Source organism: Acipenser ruthenus, chromosome 19 (genome assembly GCF_902713425.1).
Source record: "Acipenser ruthenus chromosome 19, fAciRut3.2 maternal haplotype, whole genome shotgun sequence".
Taxonomy (NCBI): Eukaryota; Metazoa; Chordata; class Actinopteri; order Acipenseriformes; family Acipenseridae; genus Acipenser; species Acipenser ruthenus.
Genome location: NC_081207.1, coordinates 12,071,730 through 12,087,313, shown reverse-complemented (window position 1 = coordinate 12,087,313; position 15,584 = coordinate 12,071,730). Strand labels below are relative to the sequence as shown.

At 37.1% G+C, this 15,584-nt stretch overlaps 1 protein-coding gene across 1 annotated transcript in view; it reads right to left on the bottom strand.

The window, feature by feature from the left end:
* Positions 1 to 15,584, bottom strand: part of LOC117424360 (carbonic anhydrase-related protein 10) — a 214,218-nt gene that overhangs the window by 165,324 nt on the left and 33,310 nt on the right. The window contains exon 3 of the mRNA XM_034040617.3: positions 6,026 to 6,100. Coding sequence (XP_033896508.1) covers positions 6,026 to 6,100 — 75 coding nt within the window. The remainder of the gene's footprint in view (positions 1 to 6,025; positions 6,101 to 15,584) is intronic.

Here is a 15,584-nt window from a genome sequence, read left to right as displayed (position 1 = left end):
GCTATGTTACCTGTTTTATTATGTGGGCAATAATCCTTACACTGTCGGTTCACTCCAGTGGCCATTTTGAAAAGAGCTTTGAAGCAGAAGTTTTAGAAGTGTAAAAAGTTGTCCGGATGTTAATGAAAAGAGAAATTAGGTATGTTATTTAAACAGTTGTAGCAATACCTGGGGACATGTAACACTCTTTTGTGAACCCCACTATTGATCCACATAGCAGCTTGTGACAAGGATGGCTGTAGAGGTGACGTCGGAACAGGACGTAATTGCACACACGCGGTAAATTGGACGCTACGGCGCTCACTATTTATTAAACAATAATACACTTTAAATAAACACAAAACAAAAGGGCACATTGGCCAAAGTAAACAAACACTAATGAAAGAGTACACTTCAGGAAGGTGAGTAAACAGGTAAGGTTTGTAGGATAGCAATCGTATTTTCTATCTCTCTCCAGACAGACACGTCTGTTCTCCACTCCCCTGGCAAAAGCCGTGGGAATCTATTTATATGCGACCATCTCCAGACTATTAACAATCAATCCGAAGATGGTTGCATTCCACAGAGGTTTAAATTAGTCTGCGTCACTTTCAGCTAATTCAATAATTACTTGCTTCACTGAGAGTCACGCATTCTCACGAGAGGTACAACCCACAAACAATATAATACAAATGGTTGGATGGCATTTCATGGTATTTACATAATAAATCATAACACCGTCTTTTCTGCTGTCATATTTACACAAAAAAAAATCATAACATATATACATAAAGGGGCGGGGTGTAACCCGTCGCATAGCTCCATGAGAATGCAGTAGGCCTATATGTTTACAGTCTTCCAAGATTATCAGACATGTCCGTGTCCATTCATATTTCTCACCTTGAGATTTTTTTTTTTTAAATGAGTACAAAATGTTAATTCATTTCATGATCTAAAACCTCACCAGAATATGACAAGATCAATGAAAGAACAAGTGCTTAATGGGGCTTAATATCCAGCTTTAATGGCAGATATGAGAATTTTTAGCTATATACCAGCCGGTACCTAATTCTTAAGCATGCATGATTGTAAAGCAACAATGTGTACTATTCACATTTGATTGTTGCATTATGCTTTTATTAAGAAAAAGGTAGTCAATATTTTGTCATGCCTCCAACATCTGTTAACTGTACATGACATTAATAGATACGCTGTCTGTAAGCAGAAAGTTATTAAAGTTAATATTTCATAGGACACATCGGAGGAAATTGTTTAACCTGCAAATAACCAGATGCCGGTCATCCAAGCTGTTTCACAAAACAAAATAGCACAGTGGCCAAAATAAACAGATCCAATAATTCAAACAAGTATCATGCTTGTTTTGATCCAACACAAGTAGCAATTGTTTTTAGTTATTCTGTTATTACTTTCTCTCCATCTCCTTTCTTCTTTACTCCAACAACCCCCAACTCCGGTCAGCAAAAGCTGCTTGTTTTATATAGTGGTTGAGGGATTACCTTGTTTATCCCTCAATCACATTCTGCACAGCCAATTTGTCAATAAATTATTAGCTGCCAACAATGCATTCTCACGGGATGTAGTTTGACAGAGATGAGAAGCAAACATCGTTCCTGCCAACTACATTTAACTAAAATACAAATACATTAAACAATAATAGAAAAATAATACAAAAACACAGGGGCAGGGTGTACCCCGTCACTTTCTCACTACACATTCATAGCTAAAATGGAATTCATTTTAACCAATAGGATTACATATTAGAGGACAGTTACCATGGATATAAATGTTTTCTTTTTTAAATCGCAAACAAAATCAACAACCAATTACCATGCAAATGTTGTTTGATACATTTATACCAGTAGCAAACCTATTTAAAATGCGGCTCATCTCTTCCTGCTTTCAATCTAAATGGTATATAGATTTATTTTTCATTTAAAAATGTTATTGGGGGGGGGAAAAAGGCCATATGAGCTATAATTAGCTTGTTTACAATGGCGTCCAACAGCAGCAAATTACAATCGCATAAAACACACAGAATACACATTTAAAAATACACATCATATACATACACAGGGCTGCTTCAGATCATGAAACACGTTTTGTAATTGACGATGGGAAGTCTCTGATCTAAGTCCAATCGGCAATGCATTCCAATCTGAAACTGCAGCAAAAGCAAAAGATTTCTTTCCAGTAGCACTTTTTACCAACAGTACTTTAAAATAGTTGATACCACAAACATTTCCTAAGCTGTAATCACAAGTAAACTCCTGGAATAGATTACTCAAACAGGCAGTTTAAGCGCCCCTTATAAAGAATCTGATTCCAGTGAAAGTTCCTTCTGTTATCAGGTGACAACAAGTTTAACCTGGAATACAAGGTACAGTGGTGTTCTAAAGCCGTACACTGAAGAACAAATCTACAAATCCTGTTAAACACTGTATCAATCTTCAGCGACTCCTCACTAGCAGTCATATAAATCGCATCATTGCATTGTAGTCCAGCATAGGAAACAAAAGCTGCTTGGCTAATTTAAACCTTGATGTAAAATTTAAGCAATGATGCTGGCCATACAACAATCCAAGTTTTCTCCCAATTTTACTACATATTTCTGTGTTCAAATTATATTGATATTGACACCTAAGTGTTTAAAAGTATCAACTCTCTCTAAAGGTATATTACAAGTAACAATAATAAAATTGGAATTATTGTTTTGTATAATTTTCTCTGAGCCAAATAACATGATGTGTCTTTTTTTCATTTAAAATCAAACAATTTTTAACAATCTAAGTTTAAAAAAAAAAAAAGGAAAAAAAAAACATTTGGTAGTGTCTTAGTTAAATCATGGACATTGTCGGAGCTATAGTAAACCACAGTTTCATCCGCATACGTATGTACGGAACTTTTTCTGCAGACAGTAGATATTTCATTAATAAAAACAGAAAATAAGACATCCAAGAATTGACCCCTGAGGGACACCTAAAGATACAGGCATATAATTAGGTTTCTTTGTCAAAGACAACGGCTTGGGAACGTTCTGATAAATACGATTTAAACCATAACAATGTAGTATCCGTTAGAGTCCTGCACAGGTGTAGCTCCCTTTCAACTGGTTGAGCGAAAAGGAATACAGGTATTTTATAGTAAAGTAGAGATAGTTAATGTTAAAATATTCAGACCACTAGAAAAAGCTACCACGCTGTATAGCCTACTGTATAAACTCAATCTTTGGAGAATGGTAGAGAGATCTGTGTGTGAATGAGAACATAAAGTTTACAAACGAGAGGAGGCCATTCAGCCCATCTTGCTCGTTTGGTTGTTAGTAGCTTATTGATCCCAGAATCTCATCAAGCAGCTTCTTGAAGGATCTCAGGGTGTCGGCTTCAACAACATTACTGGGGAGTTGGTTCCAGACCCTCACTATTCTCTGTGTAAAAAAAGTACCTCCTATTTTCTGTTCTGAATGCCCCTTTATCTAATCTCAATTTGTGACCCCTGGTCCTTGTTTCTTTTTTCAGGTCAAAAGAAAGTCCCCTGGGTCGACATTGTCTATACCTTTTGGGATTTTGAATGTTTGAATCAGATCGCTGTTTAGTCTTCTTTGTTCAAGACTGAATAGATTCAATTCTTTTAGCCTGTCTGCATATGACATGCCTTTTAAACCTGGGATAATTCTGGTTGCTCTTTGCACTCTTTCTAGAGCAGCAATATCCTTTTTGTAACGAGGTGACCAGAACTGAACACAATATTCTAGGTGAGGTCTTGCTAATGCATTGTAAAGTTTTAACATTACTTCCCTTGATTTAAATTCAACACTTCTCACAATATATCCAAGCATCTTGTTGGCCTTTTTATAGCTTCCCCACATTGTCTAGATGAAGACATTTCTGAGTCAACATAAACGCCTAGGTCTTTTTCATAGTTCCCTTCAATTTCAGTATCTCCCATATGATATTTATAATGCACATTTTTATTGCTTGCATGCAATACTTTACACATTTCTCTATTAAATTTAATTTACCATGTGTCTGCCCATATCTGAATGCTGTCTAGATCATTTTGAATAACCTTTGCTGCTGCAACAGTGTTTGCCACTCCTCCTATTTTTGTGTCGTCTGCAAATTTAACAAGTTTGCTTACTATAACAGAATCTAAATCATTGATTTGTAGATTAGGAATAGCAGAGGACCTAATACGGATCCCTGTGATACACCACTGGTTACCTCGCTCCATTTTGAGGTTTCTCCTCTAATCGGTACTTTCTGTTTTCTACATGTTAACCACTCCCTAATCCATGTGCAAGAGCGTGAGAGTCAGTTGACACAGGCAGTGGATAAAGGACAAACACTTGCGGGCTCGGGTTGCAGGTCTTATTAAAGCGCGTCGGGTCGCGGATAAGAAGACGGTGTTGCAGCAGGTTTGGGTCGGGTCCTGTAATAGCGCGTCCGGGTCGTAAAAATCGGACCCGCGCAGGACTCTAGTATCCGTAATTCCAAGATTTATTAACTTATTAACCACCCAGCTGCTTATCCTGTGATTTCCACGTGGAGCACATGCAAGTCCAAATTTGTCACTCCTGTGAGAATAGCGTGCAGGCGCTTATGTGCATCTGCAAAGTTTAACATGTCTTGAACGTGCTTCAATGAAAGAATAAGAACTGTATTGTAAAAGAGTATGCAGTTTTGTTTTTTACTGGCAGATGGCAGCAGTCCCTAAGAAATGTGCTTGACGGACCGGGTCATCTGTATACACACAGCTGAGAGTGAAAAAAGGATGCCTGTGTATCTACAGCGAATAAAACGAGGATTTCTTTATTTGTTGGTGTTACAGGTTGTAAGGAAGCCTGGTCAGGTTTGGTACTGGTCAAAACAACCTATTTATTTTACCTACACTTCACAGATTAATAATTAATAGAACCGCGCTATACACCCGTGCCTGAAACAGGGGAAGATACTGTATATGACGTGATTGAAAATTTTCAATGCAAGTTTTCTGATGTATATGTGCTAGATAAAGACGTTAGCACTGATGAGGGTTTAAGTGTGTGTCTGATTTGAAAAAAAATTGAAATTCTTACATATTTATACTAATATAATGCTGCCATTGGCGGGTGAAAACCATTTTTAAGTTCTATTGAAATACTGTTTCTGTTTACCATCGCAATAAATGAGTGTGTAAAACAAAAAAAAAAAGCAAATTGTTTTGAAAACTGTCCAAATTGCTTATTTGAGGGCTAAGAATGAAAAATCTGCAAAAAAGAGCATTTTTAAGATGGAAATTGCCAAAATAAATGGGCAGCTGAGTGGTTAAAGTATTTTATGATTAACTAAATCAAAGGCCATAGAAGTTGCACCAGTTATTCTTTTTCTCTACAGCCCAGTATATATCATTTGTTAATTTTCAGCAATGCTGTCACTGTCGAAATGAGCTTTTCTAAAACCAGACTGATTAGTTAAATGATTTGTTAAATAATCAGTCAGTTGAATTTGGACGATTCTTTCAATGATCTTTTGATTAGAACTGATAAGTCCCATATTGGCCTATAATTGCCAGGGACAGTAACATCCCCACTTTAAGATGGGAGATATTTTAGCTTGTTTCAACTGATGAGGCATTTTGCATAAGCAGCAAGCTTAAAGAGTTCTGGTTCTATCCCATCTGCACCTGCTTTTTTAGTAACATCAATTTGCGTTAAATGATTATATACTTTGCCCTTGCTTACCGGTTCAAATTTAAAACATAACCCATTGTCATGGTCAATAGAAGGAAAATAGATATTTTTGTTGTGCCATAAAATGATTATTCCAGAGAAAACATGCAAACAATTATTCTACTATTGCCTTAATGTGCAACCAATTACACATACAGTAGTAAGCGACTTTATGCACAATTTGTATACCTCCTCAGAGGACCATCAAATTGATCTTGCTCTCCAATTACATCTTTAATGCTCACTGCTTTAGAGGTTTCTTTTCTGTAACATGTTTATCAGCAGATAAATCCACAACCAAAATACATGTAATCGTACCTGGAACAAAGCTCCCTTGGACAACCTCTTTGTAAGCCCACCAACCTTCATTGATTTTTGGTGAATTTTGCTGAGCTGAAAAAGAAATACATATTGCTTTTATACATTAAAACATTCACAAAAGACATTACAATCCATTAACTGGTGCTTAATTATTATTATTTTTTTTTAAATGTGGGACACAATTTGTGAACTGGGTAGCTTTTATACAAAGCTTTTCAGAATATGCTGCACCATCCTTTCCTTACACCATTAGTATGGAAATAAGACCTGTCCTGTTGTGTGAGCTGTACAAGCAAAGCTACATTACAAAGGATTTGCACTTTATAATTGGTTGGCTAGGTATTGTTTCAACTACAAAAAAAGGCTATGACCTGGAATTACAGTCAGGGTTTCTCAGATATTGCATTGTACATTAGAGTCGACAAAGCTGCTCTTAGAAGAGAGGCAATAATGAAAAACCTAATAGGAAACAAGAAACAGGTTTAGAAGGTAGTGGACTTTAACAGGTTGTGTACTGAAAGCAAGCACAAAAGAATAAAGCACAAAAGCTCAATACAAATAAATTACGTATTGTAGGGGTGTGCAGAGAACCCATTACTTGTACTCTTACTCGGGATCCAATACTCGGATTTGGATTTATGCAGATGGCATAAGTCGTACAGAATATGTTATGCACGTTCATCATAACTTGTGTTCTATGAAAATACAGTCGGTCAATGATTCTTTTCTTTATTCTGGCTTTAGCCGGGATGCGTCTAATGTGTCGATCGCCTCTTGGGCAGATTAGGTAAAAAAAATTTAAATGCAAGGTACAGGATGATAATAAATGCACTCCACTTCTATAAGACAAATACATAAACTACAGTAGAACATGTCATATCGATTGATTTGGTCCCAGGGCCATCAGATATGTGAAATTATCCCATCTCGGAGGGAGTTGTAATACTATATTGTAGTTGCTTTATTAATGTTGAGACATTACAAATTAAGTCGGGTACATCAGTGTGCTGTAGCATCAGAGTGGGTCATAATATCATTCTGTGTATAAAATTAACCGAATTGAAATTCATACAGGGGGGTCCTAAGCCATTCCCTGTGTCTTCTGGTTTCTTCCCCACTGACAAAGAATGCTTTTAAAGAGTCATAGACTAACTGCTGGACAAGTGTTTTATCTCACCCCCCCATCGCTGAATGAATTTTGGCGCCGGCAGTGTCTTGCACAAGACAAGCCAGACAGTTTTGGGTGCTTTGACACCTCGGACCGAAAACAGTCCATCTCATATATCCAGCCGACAGAGGGCGAAACAGCGGACCAATTGAGAACAAGGGGTCGTCTAGGAACGAGAACAACCAATGAGAAACACCCCACGTGCACTTAGGAACAGCCTAAAATAAACAAACTAACTAATCACAGGGTTGAAGAGAGAACCACAAAAGCAGCCACCGGAAATTTCAAACCGCATGCTTCCCACACTAAACAAGCTCCCCACAGGAGAAACGGGGCTCCAGGCAAGAGAAAGTCGTGCTGAGAGGAAGTGGCTTGGAGTTCAGAAACTTTCTTCAGAGCTGTTTAGCTTCCATTTTGTTCCTCTGAAGTCATGGGAGCAGAAATGCTCGAATTCACGGAAGGCAAGGAAGAACCAATGTTCTGAATGGCAAAAATCATGTTCTAAGAAGGCTGGAATCAGCTTTGAAGAGAGCCCTAGCTCTTTGCCCTACGAGAGACCGAAACAGTAAATGGGACTCTGCCTTGATCTGAACACTGCCGACAACAAAGAAAGTTGCAAGACTTGGAAATCAACAAGCTGATCTCCATTTGAAAATAACTATTTGTTTATTGTGAGCCGATGAAATACAATGCGTACTTCAAGCAAAGTACCTTCTTTCATTGGAACTTCAGATCCAGAGAGAGAGCTGTAGTGTTCATCAACAAAGCAGATTGACGACTTTGTTGAAAATCGATTAAGTATTCAGCATATTAAATACTTTATGACTCGAGAAATTAACTGTAGCAAATGCTATCCAGTTAGTGGATAAACTGTTCTAGGAATAGAATATAACTTCCTGTTTAGAGTGTGTAAGAAATGTATTTTGTTAGAAATGTGCAACTAAAAGGAATTACATTTTGTGTGATCAGCCATAATTAATATTAGTATATTAACCACATATGCTAATGATGTTATGGTCGTTGTAATCATTTGACTATGAAATCAATGAACTGTATACTATTCACCCATATCTCTAACAAATAGCCTTTCCTTTCTGTAATATTAGATTAGCTGTGCAACCCTTTTTATTCTTAAATAAACTATTGTTTTATATTTGACACGTTGTGTGAATGTCAGTTATCGTCAAGGGAATCCAAGTAATACATGCTCCAGAACTTAAATATGGTATGTCTCATTTAATACATTTTGATGTCCCGGAGAGGGCGACTAGAGACTAATTTTACATTTAAATAAATTGTATACCTAATTCACTAATGTGCCTAAAACATCAAAGTACAGTACCGCATGTATACTATACACAGAGCTGGATTAAGTTTAATGGGAGTCCAGGGCTGTTAATGTTTTGGGGGCCCCTCTTTGCAGATTCATTTCCTTCCCTTTACTGTTTTACTACCCCCACACTCAATTAACATTAATGTAAAATTGTTGAGTCTAAAGCCCGCCGCACACAGCCCGACTCAAGCCGTCCTGACTCATCTCAACTGGCCATACAGTTTGGATCAATCGTATCGGTGTGCATGCACTTAAAACCAAGATTATGCAGATTTCAGTCGGGATGTCTTCAGATTTGAAGATTGAACATGTTGAATCTTTTTCAGACGCAGTTTCGTTCAGATGTGATCAGTCTGTCTGTGTGCAGCGGTTGCCAACCAAGACTGACTGAGACCGATTAGTCGTAAGGGTGTCAACCAATGGTGAAGCAGGTTTAAGTGACGTAGCTTGTCATATAACCCCACGCTACTCCACTACTCCGCTCACTCCACTGGCTCCCGATCACCGCTCGCATCCAGTTCAAGACTCTTGCACTAGCCTACAGATGCCTTGACCAGACTGCACCCAGCTACCTCCAGACCCTCATCTCTCCCTACACCCCCACTCGACCTCTCCGCCTGCACTAGAAGACTAGCTCTACCTCCGCTACGCTCCCCTGCCTCCAGAGACCGCTCCTTCTCCACCCTTGCTTCGCAGTGGTGGAATGACCTTCCTACAGATGTCAGGACTGCCCAGTCCCTGACCACATTCCGGCGCCTCCTTAAGACTCACCTCTTCAAACAGCACCTGTAGAACTCCTCTGTTTGTATCCTGGGACACTATCACCCTTCATGTAAATGTGCTTTATTTTGCTCTTATCTGCCCCCTATTTTACTGCATCTAATCCTGTACTTCAGAATACTGTAATCTGCCAAGTGTTTAACCTGTAGTACTTTGTATTTAATCATATCCTGATGTAACTATCACTATTTAACCAAATGAAAAAAACTTCATGAAAACCCGGTTTAAGAAAGTTGTACGATATCAGTAAGTCGCAAAAGACTAAATTGGAACTCTGGCACAAACATTTAAATATAGCCTCCTGAATTAATATAAATTTGTTTTATTAGCATTTGGAATGAGAATTTCTCTGTCTAAAAGAAAACTACACGGAAACACATACAACCCTAAGTTAGAGTGAGAAAAAGGTGAGACTTACATTTATTTTTTCATGGAGATTGCCCCACTGTAATCCATATAAACCTAGGTCGTTTTCTTTCCAATGTATTTTCCAAAGTACTGGTACCGTCACATACATTTGATATTGTATTAAAATAGTGTCAGCGTTGGTGTTTTGTTTAACAGATCTTCCTCCCGATGACATACTTGTTGTGTTTCTGCTTTTCAGCGTCACTCTCATACTTCCTAGGTGCTGGTTTGTCAGACATTTACAGGTTCTGATTTGCGCCACATTCGCGCCACCGCAGACGTGTTAAAAGTGGCATGTGACGTAAGTCATATGATCAGGCAGTCCCTGCTCCTCCAACGCAATACAGCTTGGTAAAACAGACCTATATCACATCCATACAGTCACATGCTACTTATTCATTTTTTAGATTGTATTATAAATTGTATATATTTCTGGGGGCCCCTCAATCTGAGGCCCTGTGTTGCAGCCCCTAAAGCCCCTGCATTAATCCGGCCCTGACTATACAAGAAAAAAAAATAATGTTTCTGCTTTTTTAATAGTACAGTAATTCTATTAATCCATTGGTTTCTTGTTTTATTTAATATGATTAAACTGGGCAGTTACGTGAAGTGACATCATGTAAAAAGTGAAACTGAAACTTAACACTGGAAAACGTTTAGGATAAAATAGTACGAAAACAAAATCGGTTGTCCTTCCCAAGGAGGTTTCAGAGTTTCATCTGACCAAATCTATTGTGCTGCTGTCATCCTTCTCCACGTTCCTCGAACAAGACAGAACCCTGCATATCGGAAGAGCCATGTGCTGCGATGCAAGTACAATGGAGCTCATCCCTTTACTGCGATGGAAGTACAACACTAGAGCTCAGACCATCGGGACAGTTCATGTCCTTTACACAATGGAAAGCTGGTTGACGGACTGCATAATGATCTGCTATGCTTTCTGAAACAGACCTCAAGACAGTAAGGTCACAGCACACTCACAAAGGGGAGTATCTACACCTTGAAATGTCCAAATCACAAGCACCTGCAACTTGGATACCTGGCCCACTCTTCATACCTTCAGAAAGCATTACAACCACCACCTGCCTTTACTCTGTCTGATCGGGAGCTGTTCTGACAACTCTTCCTCCACCCCCTGTATTTCTTTTATATCTAACGTTCATTCAGGACCGGTAATAATATATATGTACCTGTAATTAGGTTTTGTCAGGAAATGGTTGAACTCCAGACCCATATTTCCATCTCACCTTCTTTCTCTTTATTAACCTTATGCATCTTGAAAATGAACCACTGCCCATATGCCCTTTACTTAGAAATTACACAACCAGAAGTGTTGGTTTCATTCCTTTGGAGTTGAAATGTATGGAGTTAATTTAGTCCCTGAAGAAACCTAACTATGAGTATGGAAAAGCAGGCATTTCACGAGTGTTTAAGCATATTGCAGTTAAGTTTGATAATGAGTGAATTTATACAAGTAGATATTTGATTGTTTTCTACTGTAATTTATTTAACAACTCAATGTCATGATGCTATTTCTTACCATAATACTAGTTACAATATTGAACCGTTGTACTTTGTATAGCTATCCTACTGTTAATTGTAATTTCATTCAAACCAAAGTGTCTTGTGAACATTTTTAGTTGAAAATATTTTTATATTGAATAACGTAAAACTAAAGAAATTCAAACAGCGTTTAGCTGCATGTTTTATATTAAATATACATTCCCAATTTTATCATCTGAACACCCACTATATATGCTCTCCCCATCACACATTAATTAAATCACAGAATACAGTAACGGGTTATTTGATTGGAATAGACACATGCCATTTAATTTGATTTCAGTGCACCAGCACTGCTTAATATGTTTAAGGTTTAAAAATGTTTGTGTACTGAAAAAATGATCAGTTCCCTCAATTGTGCACAGCCTCGTTTTTTTTATTTATTTATATTATGCTCTTACATTAGACGGCTCTGGTATGGGCTTGGCTCAACCATGAGCAATCCCGGCTTGCCCACCTGTAGTAAACACACGTACTGCACAGCTAACGTTTGTGTGAAACAATGCTTGGTTGATTAATTATGGACCGGAATCTCGTTGAGTCAGTATGCGTTTGCAGCACAACACAAATAATCCAGTTCTAAACATTTACAGTAGTAAATTAAACTAAGGCGTTTACATGTTTTAAAAGTGGCAGCCATGAAAAAGAACCTTGCATTGGCTGTTTGTCATTGCGATACATATCCTGTCGTGCTGGCCAAACACCTTTCTGCTGTGACTGTCATGAATGTGTTTTTTTTTTTTGGCTAACAACTGACACAGGCTGCACGTTCTGGGCCATGTGCCCAACTGATTTGTAAATTCAACGGGTTTCAAAAACCAATTTTATAATTCTAGTATCTCATGACTTATGACATGAGTGATTGAGTATTGTGTGATTTGGAACTTTTGCAATGTGTTCCATCCATAGAACTAAGAGTAAAGGACTTTTGTAAAACTGCCCCAAATAAAATTGTAGTGTAGCCTGTTGTCTAGCAGTTAGGGACAGACACAGTCATAAAGGTTTATAGTCCTGGACATTTTTCTGGCTTTGTAGTATTTTACATTCAGTGACAAACACCAAATGAAAATGTAGCTTAGGTATGACTATCTATGGAACCTATACAGAACATAAAATGGCTTAAAGTGTAGTATGATACTGCTGATAATAAATGTGAAGTATGTGGGGGATTCTGCAATGATTTAGCAAGTTATTTATTTAGGTGATTTTCTAATTATTTTAACATTGATAACAATTTAAAAACAAACAAATACCAGGGGTCTATGCCTCATAGCTGCCAACCAGTATCAGTATCTTAATATTTACTGTACATACAACAGAAACTGAATGACAAAGGCATGCGTAAGAGGCAATATAAATCACACTGATTTTAGTGTTTTGGATAGCTTGCATAACCATTTGGCAATGAAGGACCAGGGTAAACAAAGAGCAAGTGGTGGCGTGTTGTGTGTCGTAGTAGTTTTTTTTAAAAAAAATTTTATTGCGTTCAGAAACAGCATCCTTTTATCCGTACTGATTAAAATCCCACCCATTCTCAATCTGCAGATGTGTCTTGAAATAGCGGAGTACAATAAGTTAACCAAGGACTTTTTAAAACAAATAACACATGCATTACATGTATAAGTGAACTTGTGTTATAAGGAGTATTGAATAATAAAATATGATTCTCTTCATGCTGACCCTTTACTTACTTTACTTTTGTGCACTAATAGAGGATTTAATAATGTACAACTAATGCAAGTATTAACCAATTCACAGAGCAGCACATATGTCTAGAGTTGATTTAAATATGCTAAATATTTTAAAGCATGTTGTGTTCAGTTTTTGTATAAATCTCTCAGGGCCCTTTCACGCTGGGTACACTTGTAAATGTACAGTATACTTGCCTAGTGTACTCTGCTCTTTCCAGGGGAAACCTAATCCGATCATTTCTCTTGAACACTGGAAATGTACAGAGTACACTTTTTGTCTTTTTTTTCAAGTGTACTGAGAATGTTTCTCTTTCATACTACACATCAACAAGATTACTGCAAACACATGATCTCCTTGAAGTGCACAAAATAAATACACAGGCAAAGGCTATGGCATTACTGGAATTGTAGAATATTTCTGCAGTTACAAAAGAGGCAACGAACACTTTTTATCATGCACACCAAATCATGCTAATATCTTCAAACCCATCTCAAATTTCAATAAGTAATAACTTAATGACTTATTTTTTTTCATGCAAAATAACAAAGTGAATGATATGTTTCAGTTTTACTTTAGAACCATTAATAACATTAACATTGTTTCTAATAAGATCAAAACAATAGCAATAAGCAATTTATTTTTATTCATTTTTTCCACCTATTATAACGCTGCAATCGTGTTTGACATTTTCAACAACGAAAGGCTACCACTGATGACAGTGATATGATATGAATGCATGTTTCAGTTTTACATGTTGCAAATGACAATCAACACTTATTGAACTGATACATTACCCAAACAAAAATAAATAAAATCATGCACCATAGACCACTCCACTATGGACTTCAACTGAAATCTGCTGTCGATCTTTTGTCCCTAAAAAGTAAAGGTGGATAAATTCAACATATATAGTGGACACATCATCTACGGAAACATTAAATCAAACTTTTCAGAGGTGGGGTTCAGTGCTGCATGAACAGCTCTCCACAGAAATCAGGTGTTATCAATCAGGTGAGGGGCATTGGTATTGATTGGGGTAATTTACCATTTAAAGTGAAACAAGTGAAGAAACAGCTGCTTGGATTAAATCCACTGTTTGACCTGGATTAGAAATGCAAGAAGGCCCTTCAGGGTGTTTGGTCTTGTGCCGCACAACGCCCCGAGGCCTGTTCTCCCATTTTATCTCTAAAAGTCTGATTGACTCATCTAGAACAGGGGGACAATGTAGGACATAAAGCAGTACTATAGGTTTTGATTGAATCCATACTGTAACAACATTAAACTGCTGATAAGGTTAATGTCAGCTAAAAATCTCAGATGTAGGGTAAAGTACAATTATGTTGAACAGCCAGAGAAAGACATTAGGCTTTCAGAGCAGTAACTGGCATACCAGCCTGCTCTGCTGTAAGTGCATTATTTGCCTTGATGGAAATGATGTACAGTTTACACATGTAAATGCTTTTCTGTCTCCTCCACTATTGAAATGAATAAAGCAATCCATATACATGTTTTAACAGATGTGTTTCTGTTTAAAAAAATAAAAAATAAAAACTGTATTTGTTACACAAGGAAAATAATCCTTGACTATTGAAGTCAGCATTTATATTCAATAGGTCAATTTGCACTACAAATAGTCATACAGAATGCACATATTGCATTGTAGGAATGTGTAACACAAAAAACAATCAAAGCTTAAAAAGATTCTTGTGCCCAGCATCTGTGAAACATTACCAGATCATTGATTTTCATATTTTTCTATCTGTTTATTGCTACATTATTCAAGCTAAAGTGAAGGACCATAGTAAATGATGCATGTTGCAACACTGCTCAGTCATGTGAAAATCACTTTAAACAATAAAATACAACAGTTAGACCCGGGGTGCTTGAGATGGAGTTTAAGAATACTGCGGAGGAATGGTCACAATAAATAATGGTGGTTTCTAGTTTCCCTACTGGAATAAAATAATAGTAAAGCATGGCCAGGCCAACGTCTGTTGTATTAAAGCACAAGAAACACTTATTTTCATATTTATTTGTACTTACAAAAGCAACACATTTAGCAGTGATGTTTAATATTTTCCTTTTGGACTGGCCAGAACTGCCACTGTAAACAGTCCCAGAGATGTGGGAGAGTGCATTCTTAAAGATCGTGTTGGTGAGGTAGCAGTTTAATTGCAGTTGTAGTTTGCATTGACATAGTGCAGTATCAGAACTGCAGTCGACTTCATGTGTGTCTCATTTTACTAGCAATTTTATTTTTAATACTACAGATCTTATGATTTTAGTGTTTGAAATTATGATTTAAAAACCTAGAGCATCACAATACTTTGACCTCACAAACTGCTTTCTTCTCTATCTAAAATAATAACTAAACTATTCTAAAAGGATTTACAAAGCAAAAGGAAACTACAAGTATCAATAACATCTGACAGACTCAACTGAATTTCAAAACGGAGACAAATGCTAAACTACACTAATGTAAAACAATCCAAAACACAATCAAAAAATCTTTAAAATACAGTATTCGCACACATTCAAGAAACTACTCTAAGAAAAGGCAAGTGATTTGCATTCTTTCTAAAAATAGAAATGCACACATCTAGACAAAAGAC